General features: G+C 41.5%; 1 gene segment (V, D, J or C); it reads right to left on the bottom strand.

Moving 5' to 3' along the window:
• The window catches only part of LOC102847672, a 20,890-nt gene extending 14,473 nt beyond the window's left edge, over positions 1-6,417 (bottom strand). The window contains 2 exon segments of the V gene segment in view: positions 5,947-6,266; positions 6,372-6,417. Coding sequence covers positions 5,947-6,266; positions 6,372-6,417 — 366 coding nt within the window.
• Positions 6,418-10,412: the final 3,995 nt, after the last annotated feature.

Genomic DNA, 10,412 nt, shown 5'->3' with positions numbered 1-10,412 from the left:
CAGTGACTGGGGTAATCGGGATGGGTGTGTCAGAGGCAGTGCGGTTGGCGCAGGATAGAGCAGGGTTTAGGGCTGTTGTGCATAGGGTCGCTATGAGTTGCAAACGACTCGACGGCACATAACAACAACAACTTCTCTGTCTATTTATTCTCTACTGTCTATGCAAAGACTGTGGATCCCAAGCAGTTATAGCAACATTGACAAGAATGAAAATCCCAGAATTCTTACTTGCCCTCACATGAAAAATATACCTAGACCAAGTCCTCCAAATAGACCAAGCAAACACTGTGTAGCTTAAAACCAAACAGTGGTTGCATCAGAGCTGTAGCAATTTGTATGCTGAGGAAATTGTTTGAGAAGCTCGACCTTATGGGAAGACTCATCCATCAACAACCTATGTTATGCAGAGGACGCAATTATGATTGCTGAGTGTGAGGAGGACCTGAAGAGCTTCCTACAGAATATCAAGGACTATAGCCTTTAATATATGTTACACTTTAGGCTCAAGAAGGCAAAAATATTCACCACTGGACCAACAGGCAACATCATAAAAGATGAAGAAAAATGGAAGTTGTTAATGATTGCATCTTACTTGAATCTACATCTACACAGTTGGAACTACCTGTCAGGAAATCAGGAGATATATCACATTGGGAAAGTCTGCTGTCAGGGACCTACCCAAAGTCCCAAAGAGAAATAATATCAGCTTAAAGACTAAGGTGTGCCTGATTCAAGACCCAATTTTTTCAATTGTGCATATGATATCTGGACAACGAATAAAGATGACAGAAGACTAATTGATGCTTTTGAGTTGTAATGTTGGAGAAAAGTACTGAATGGACAGCCAAAAGAACAAACAAATATGTCTTGAAGAGGGTGCTCCTTAGACAGGCTTGAATGACCTGCTTCCAAGTGCACTGGTCTTGAAAACTTTATGGAGCCTTTACTGCACATATGTTTTCACCATAACTTAGAATAGAGCTGACAGCAATGGAAAACATTATTTCACTTTTACAAAAGTAATTGACTAGGCATTTCTTCCAGGAAGTAGCTGGTGGGTTCCAAAAACCTACTTCCAGGTTAAAATTCAATCACACACTGTTTGCACTCTCAAGGCTTTGCAATATGGAACTAGGATAGCATATATTTTATAGCATTCTTCTGTACAATAGTTAGGCTCGGATTTGTAAAGGGACATCGTGATGGGAAAAATACAGGATCTGTGTAAAAGAGAAAGTCCCTTAATGACATGGACTGACATAAAGACTGTATCAATGGACTCAGCTGTGGGAGAGATGAAAAAGATGATACAGGACAGGGCAGGGTTTGGATCCGTTACTTATAGAATGCCTATGAGTCATAGTCAATGTGTCAGTAGTTTATCCTGTCTTTTTACCTTTTCAAAAGTATATATGCAGAATGGATCATTCAGGAAGGAGGGCTTTATGAGGAGGAAGTGGCATCAGGTTTGGTGGAAAATTCATCAACAACCTATATTATGCAGATGACCCAAATTTGTTTGCTGAAACTGAAGAAGACTTGAAGCACTTGCTGTAGAAGGTCAAGGACTGTAGTCTTCAATATGGATTAAAACACAACATCAAGAAGACAAAAATTCCACTGGGCCAATTGGCAACACCACGATAGGTAGAGAAAGCATTAAGGTTGTTAACAATTACAGCTTGTGCTGCTCCATAACCAACACACTTAACACCAGCAGTCAGGAAATCAAAAGATGAAGTGTGTTAGGAAAATCTGCTGTCCAGGACTTCTCCAGAGTCCTGAAAAGCAATAATGTCAGTCTAGAGACTAATGTGTGCCTGCTCCAGGCCATGGTCTTGGCAATTACTTGGCTATGCGTCAGAGAGCTGGACAATGACTAAAGATGACAGAAGAAGAATTAATGCCTCCAAATTTTGCTAAAGAAGAGTCTTGAACACACCATGGACCACAAGGCAACAAATAAGTTTGCTTTGAGGAGGCGAAACAAAGTTTTTCCTTGAAGGCCAGCATTTTGAAGCTCTATCACACATACTTTGGACATATGGCCACGATAAGCCACATCATGCTTGGAAGGGTGACAGCACAGGAAAGGATGACCTTGGGTGAGATGGATTGATACAGTAATTGTGGCAATGGCGGTTTGTGTGTCAAAATTAGTGAGACTGGCTCCGGACAAGGCAGGGTTTAGAGCTGTTGTACATCAAGTCACTATGGGTCACAGGTGACTTGACAGCACATATCAATAACAACAACATAAGTAACAACAACAACATAATTATGCATAAATATTGACTACGTTTATGCCTTCTTAATCTATTGTGCCTGTAATCAGTTTGTAAAGTCCTTCCTTATCTTTATGGTGGTTTTCATTCTGATGTCTATTTTTATCAGAAATTATTAGTATTACCACTCCTGCTTTTTTGAGGTTGTCATTTGCTTGCTATAGTTCCCACCCCCACAGCATTTGATTATGAGTCTGTCTTTCTCTCCATTAGTTAGATGTGTCTCTCGTAGGCAACATATCAATAGGCTTTGGGTTTTTATCCATCATCTCCTCTTTTTCCTCTTAATTGGTGCATTTTGTCCATTCACTTTAAGTGTGGTTATTGTCAGGCCAGGTTTTACAGTTGCCATTTGGCTTTGTTCTTAATCTATTGTTTCTGGTTTCTATGATCCATCTATTTGTCCTTGGCATCTTCTGTTCAATGACTTCACTTGAAATTTCTTGTAGTTTTGGTCTTGTTTCCACAAATACCTTAAGTTCCCTCTTTTCTGCAAAGGATTTAATTTCTCCTTCATATTTGATGGCAAGATTTGCTGGGTAATGTCTCCTTGGCTGGCAATTGTTTTCTTCCGACTTTCTCTATATGCCATCATATTTTAGCTCTCATGGTTTCTTATGCTGAGAAAGCACTATCTAATTGTTTCCTATTTGTAGGTGACTTGTTTCTGTCACACTACATTTAGTATTATTTTGATTCTCTTTAAACTTGCAGAATTTTACCATGCTATGTGTTGATGTTTTTCTTTTTGGGTCTTGTGTTTATGGTGTTCACTGTGCTTCTTGAATGTAGTTTCCCCTATTCTTCATAATTCCTGGGAAGTTTTCTTCTAGTACTTCTACCATGATTTTCTTTTCCCTGTCACTCCTATGCTCTTGAATTTCAATGAAACATTTCTTGTTCCTTTTGATGACATCCCACATGATGACAATGCTTTCTTCATTTTCTTTACATCTCATCTCTGATTTTTCTGCTAGTTTCCAGTGATGCTTTGTTTTCCAGCTCACTGACTCTCTGTTTCACCTCTTCAATTCTAATTTTTTGTCCAATCAGCAAGTTGGACACTTCTGCCATTTCTGTGTTAATATTTTGGATTTCTTTTCCATGCATTTTTGCTATTTCCGGTACTGTGTTGGCTGTTAACCTCTCTGTCTTGTTGATGCTTTTTTTAAGTTTTTGTACCTCTTTATCTGTACTATCAATTTTTTACTTCCATTTCTTGTGTGGTTTTATTTCTCTGTAGCTGTTCAAGTTACTCCTTTCAAAATATTTCTTGTGGATCGCTATCTCCAGGGTATTTGCTATCTTAATGTCTTCCCTGTTTTTTTCCATCATTTGCATCTTCTTCTGTAGCTGTCAAACAACTACATGTCAGCATATTTCTTCTGGTTTTCTCTATCTCCGGTATTCATTGGGTTGGCTTTTTTAAGAGCAGTGTTATTTTGTTTTGCCATGAAGATAGAGGCAAACTGCTGCTTTCTTCACATTATGTGAGTATTTCTTAGCAGATGTTAGGTTGTTGTAAGTATATAATCACCCAGGGTATGGCAATGTTTTGTGGAGAAATTGTATATTGCAGCTTCCCTCTGTCTTCCTGAATAGGGATGCCTATTACCTTCCAGAAGCCATGGCTCTACCTGAACTGTTCCACTTGAGTTTAAGAAATTCCCATGTGATATAGCTAGACAGCAGTGTTCAAGGCAATAGGACCTCTCTTCTCTACTCTATGAGACAACTCAGTGGCAGCTCCTTGACGTCATCTTGCACTAGTTGCTGGTGATATACGGACAGGATTTTGCATATTGGTAATCTCTTCATTTTTTTGTCCTCTTCTCTCTGCTTGCTGGCAGGGGTGCATAATCACTCATCTGTAAATGGAAACAGGCCAATATGGGCAAGAAGTAGAGGGTGGTGGTAGGCATTCCACCATCCAAGTGAGAGGGCTGTCTCTCTGGAGGGCCCTCCCCTGTCTGGAGAGCAGACATATGGGTGGGGTGGGGGCATAAATCACTTTCCACCTGTGAAAGGAAACAAGGCAACATGGTAGCTGGCAGGTGGAGGGTTGGTTGTGAGTGTCCACCACCTATGAAATCTTTACTTGATTCCTCATTTCATCTTTGCTGAACACTCCAAATTTCTGGAAATAATAGCCTTCCAGAGGGGACAGTTACCTCCTGTGCTAGGGTCCACACATGATTTGAACAGAGGGAATGATTACACCGGGCATTTTTCCTACACGTGCAAAGCTTCACGCTGTGTAGGACATGGACAATCCTCCCTCAAGTATCAGGAATGCAGTATGACAGGACATTTGTACAATCCTGCATGTGAGATGTTAGGTTGGATTTAAAAATACAAAAGAAGCACATGTAACCTGACCATCCTCTACAGGAGATGATTTGGGGAGAGTATGAAAGTCTGGTGAGGCCCAAGTGTACATGTGAAATCCCAAGATTTCAGAATCAAGTCTTATTTGTTTTAGGGAAAAATCAGTGTCTTGCTACGGGAGTGTAGCTCACAATTTTTTTCCCCATGACTGTTGATAGCAGATGAAGCATTTACATTGTGAGTGCATTCTGATTGTACCTGAAGACATCATATTCTAGAATCTAAATATTATTAAGAGATTACTGAGTGATGGCAACTACACAAGACCATGCATAAAATCATACATTTCTTGTTGCCTGTAAAAACATTTTACAATCTAGAGGATCACTTACCATGAGAGCAATGGAAATGCAGACATCCACTATTCTGGAAGAGAGCATAGGAGCATAGATCATTCTTAAAGACGGGTGCTAAGTTATCAAAATATCTTCTGTGCTGGAAATTCACAGGATGGATTAGGAAAATTCCTCCTGATATGATAATCATGCCTATGGGAATGCCCATGCTTCAGGTATGTTCCTAAGATAAACATACTTGTATATTGGATATATAGCTAGGAGGATATGTTCCTTGGACAGGGACTTGACATTCAGAAAGAAAGGGGGTCAGCAAAGGAGAGGAAGATCATTAATAGAATGGAACAACACAATTACTGCTGCAATGAGCTCTAATGTGTCAAAAAGTGTGAGTATGGCACAAAATAGGACAGGGTTCAGATATGTTGTTCATAGGGTCACCATGCACCACACTCAAACTCAATGGTACCTAAAACAAAATATTTACCATAATGTCTTATTCACATTTTTATTGGTGTTTGTACATTTTACATATTTTCTCCCTTCTTACTCCTTTCATTCCATTGTGAAGTCTAAGATGTTTTTCCTCCTCGCTTATGTACACTGGATTTGAGTATCTAAAGTATTGATAAACATATACTTGAGAATCACTAAGTGATATGACTGGATGGACCTCTGAAACAGTTGGTTTTTTGAAAAACTGTGTATTGTTGGCTTTCATCTTATTATGTTGTAGATTTCCTTGGGAAGTCAAATCCAAGGTTACAGGATTCTCTTTCCATTTCAAAATACCAGACTACATGTTGTTGCAAAGGATATAATTTGGAGGTGGAATATGGTAACAGAAATAAATTTCTTGAGTTGATCTTGAATGTTAGCTTTGAGTCAAACAAGGAGGAACAGGTGTCCTGACTGAAGATGCACAGAGAAGACCCACTGTTGTGTGCAGAATGTCTTTGTCTCACTTCCCCACTGACCTGGAGCACTGTGTAAGCATTAATGTTGTTGTCCCAGGATGTGCAGAAATAATCACCCTCATCGTCAGTGTGGAGCTCAGAGATGCTCAGGTAGGCTGTGTTCCCTGACCTGGAGCCTGAGAATCGGTCTGGGATCCCGGATGGTCTCTTATCAGCATTGTAGATAAGTGTTCTTGGAGCACTACCAGAGAGCTGCTATAACCAGTATGGATATCCACATCCAACATTAGTGCTGCTTCCAGTGCAGGAGATTGTGACTGTTTCCCCAACAGACTTGGACGTTACAGATGGCTGAGTGAGGACAGACTGAGCCAAAGACCCTGAAAGTCAAGAGAGACAGGAGGTGAGATAGGTAGGTAGATTCAGAGTAAAAGACAGTTCTCTGGTCTTTCCATCCCCTCCTCTAGTTGCCAGTCTGCACACACCTGAGCAGTAAATAAGGAGGGTGAGAAGGAGAGAATCCCAGGCCATATTGTTAGAACCCACAAGACTCTTCATTCTGTAAACCTCAGCTGGGCCTGAGCTCCCCAAGGTCCTCTTTTTTTTCCCCAATAGCAGAGAGGAGGCCTCTTTATGCAAAACAATGACCTCCCTTCATTTGCTAAAACATCACCACAGAAAACTTATCCAGGGAGGGGTTGGGTTTGGAGGTAGAGGTAATCTGTGTTTACAAGAGGCCTGTGATGTCACAAATCTGAAACCCAGTGAGCATCAGGCAGAAGGCATCAGAGGAGAGGGTGGTGGGTGGCTCTCAGCTGCAAAAGGACACAGACACTCAGGGATAGGACACAGCGCCCTCTGCTGGCTGTGGCCTAGACATACAAGACATGGCACACTGAAAAACAAAGCGGGACATTGTCTTGAAGAAAATATTTGCAAAAGAGGAGGAAGGGATGCCTTGAAACAATTTTCAGAGTTAGAATTGTCATAATAGTTTATCAACTTTACTTCTAGTGTGTTTAAAAGAAATATATAAAAAGGGATTCTAATTTGGATGAGTGAATAAAAAGTTCCACTACTTCGTTTTGAGAAAAAGATGGACAATCTCTTCCTATGTGATTAACTACCTCGGAAAACCCACTGGACGGTCAGCTATGGGTCGGTTCTAAGTAAATGGTAAACAACAACAACAAACATTTTCGTTTAATGGATCCAGTCTTATCATCCTTAATTTGGACTTGACACGTGGCTGATCTTGAGTAAGTTTTCTGTGGCCAAAAATTAAAAGGAAGAGATGACCCATCTTCCTGTCCCAGAGCAGCTGGTGAATTCAAACTACTTGGGAGGCTCCACACTTGGGTTACAGGATAATTCTTAAGGGCTACACCACCTGACTCCATTAGTTTTATATAGAAAAAGGAAATTGACTGCCTTTTCTACTCATGAGGCCATTCATCACCTGGGCACCTCCCCATCTCTCTGTCCTGAACCAGGAGTCTCACTTAGTCTGCACAGGACGGCAGAGTTACAGGTTGTCTCTGCTTTCTTTCCTCCTGATCTCAGAGATGAGAGCTTCTGGGTACATCACAGAAGGATGCTAGTGTCCACTGTCATCTATGGGATCACAAACATTAATTATATCTTGGGGGATGCAGTAGCGTCTCTGTGCTCAAGCATGGTATCCCTGGGAGTTGGATTCACTTTATTTTGCTCATCATGCTATCCCTTAGGCCCCAGTGAGCAAACGCTCATCAACTCAGCTCTTCATTTCATAGGTATATCTATGAGATTGTCAGTGGAATCCATAACAGGTATTCCTTAATTCAAGAATCTAAGGGGACATCAATAAAGTTCAGGACAAATCAAAATGCTGTAGTTTGGAAAGAGACAGATTATTCTATGAGTTCTCTTGTTATCCATGTGTGGTAGATAAGTCTTGAGAACAGCCTCTGACAAGGTTGGGACAAGCATGATGCTATAGGAAATTTTCCTTACAGTGATTTGGGCACATCAGTGTGTGATGGAGATTCCTCAGATCTCAAATGACTCTCTGGTGAAATGGAAAGGACAAAGCTCCTTCTATATGGGTGGAAACACATTAATGTGGACAGTATCTAATAATATATTCTATACAACTTTAAAACACAAAAGGCTAACAAAATTATGTTCTTAGCAGTAAAATTGATTCCATCAGTGACTCCAAAACATTCAAGGGGTCTGGCATTGAAGCACTAGATGATGGTACCTAAAATCACAGGTTATTCACTTGGCAAAGATGGATTCAATCAAAAGACCTTTTACAATCTGCATGGCCTCAGCCATGTTCACATATAGGTCTTCTTCTTAGAGCTAAGTGGCCTCAGCTCTAATGTTAGCTGTAGAGTGGAATGACAACATAGAGCACAGAGAGAAGGTGCTTTCCACAATGTAGCAACCCCCAGAACTTATCCAGGATCACAGATCCACCTACTGCCTCCTGGACTCCCTGCTCTTTACTCTTCCACCACCGATATGTGGTTCAGGTTAGACAGAACCTATGGTTCCTGGTGTCCAATCAGTGGAGTCAGAGAAAAGAAGAGAGGAGAAGACATGGACAAGGCCTAATCTACCTCTTCACATAGACTTACCAAACTGTACCCCTTAATCTCCATAGCAACACTACAGTGGTCATAATAAAAGAATATATCCAGGGAGCTGAGGAGCTAGTCATTGGTTCTGAAATCTTCAAGCCCTTTTTTTATCCATACTGTACATTAAGAACCTAGAGTCTAATGAGGCATGTCTTAAGGATTCTCTTCCCTTCCACCTACGTCAAATTTTAAGACTACTATGCCAGGCCTCCAAAACTACATCAGCTCAGGTCATGCCCAGAAATTACATCAGGCCTTCACTGATGGGAGTGAGCACAGAAAGGGGTGCTCACCCAATACCTGATAGGAGTGAGCACAAAGGGTACTCACCCAAAATCTTGATGAAAGTGAGTACAGAGGGTTCTCATCCGATTCTACATCAGGTCCGTCTCTTTCCTGTGCACCACATATAGATGTCTGTTTGCTGGCAACCTACAATGACACCCTGAGCATGATGGAGATGAACTGCTCTGGGAGAGGATCATAGAGTCAATCCAGCTCAATTTTCCTGGGATAAGCAGAGCACTTATATACACAGGAAGACAGGCTAGGGTGGGCTTACACATGTGGGACATGTAGATTGGTTACGAGAACTTCAGCCTTGTGCAGACCACTCCCAGCTCAACAGACGCAGCAGCTGTCTTCCCAGGTGGAGAACTTTCTCAAGCCGGTACAGCCAAACACCAGGGAGCTTTCTCTACCCCTTATTAAAGGCCATCGGGAGGCTGGCACTTATGTGGAGCTTAGGCGATCCGTCCTGGCCAGAGACCTCCCTGCCTCTCCAACATTCTGCAATAGAGCAGGATTATTGTTGCTTTTCTGAAACCTCACCTACACCTGGCCTCTTCTGCTTGAACTTAAGAATGTTCATGTGACATGGCTAGAGAGTAGTGTTTCACCAAATACCTGTGATATTGGTGCTCCTGGTGCTCAACAGCAGCGGCAGCAGCTTGGCAGTCTTCAGGCTGTGGCACAGTGGGATATCCAGGCAGTGGGTGCGATGGTCTAGTGTTTCAGGTGGGATTGCCTCTAAAACTGTGACCCTCAAGCTAGCAGGCCATGGTCCTGTCCCTGGTCAGGGTGAGAGTATGCCTGGAACCAGATGCTGCCTTTAGTAGATGCTGGGGAAGCAGTGGCTGGAAGATGCTCCTGAACCAGCCATGCCACACAAACCTTGTTGTCTTGCAGCAGAGCAAAAGTAAGGTTCCCCAAGAGTGGTCTCCTGAGAAGAGTGGGTCTCATGAGAAGAGTGGGTCTCTACTATTATATAGCCTTTTACAAAATTGTTATCCCTAAGTACTGTATAGTATTCCATTTTGTGAATGTAGCACAATTTCTCAATCTGTTTGTTGATAGACAGTTGATCTGTTTCCATATTCTTGCTATTGTGAATAATGCTGCTATGAACAAAGATTGACAAATCTCTGTGTCTCAGTTCAATATTTTCCCCAGGGTATATTCCTAGTAGTTCAATTTTGTTGTTCTCTTTATTATGTAGCTTCAAGGCAGAACTGACCCATCACTGACCCTCCAGTTGGTTTTCAGAAATACTAAATCACATGTGAGGAGATTATCCATCTTTCTCCTGTGAAGCAGCTGATGGATTTGAACTCTTTGCCTTTAGGATTGTAGCATAGCCTCTTACCACTAGGCCACTAGAGCTCAGCCGTGAAATAAATAGGTGAATCTTATTAGATTACTATGCTCAGTTTTTGAGGAAACTGTAAAGTACCTTACAAAATGATTGTTCTATTTTACAATCCCACAAGCAGCACACTAAAGTTCTAACCTCTCTGTATCCTCTCCAACGATTATTGCTTGCTCCTACTGGAGTAAGATGCTGTTTTATTCTAGATTTGATTTGCATCTCTCTGATTGCCAGTGATTTGGTGTGTT

Source organism: Elephantulus edwardii, unplaced genomic scaffold (genome assembly GCF_000299155.1).
Source record: "Elephantulus edwardii isolate Elephantulus edwardi_28Jun2011 unplaced genomic scaffold, EleEdw1.0 scaffold00219, whole genome shotgun sequence".
NCBI lineage: Eukaryota > Metazoa > Chordata > Mammalia > Macroscelidea > Macroscelididae > Elephantulus > Elephantulus edwardii.
The sequence above is the reverse complement of the archived record's forward strand: the minus strand, read 5'-3'. Positions and strand labels throughout refer to the sequence as shown.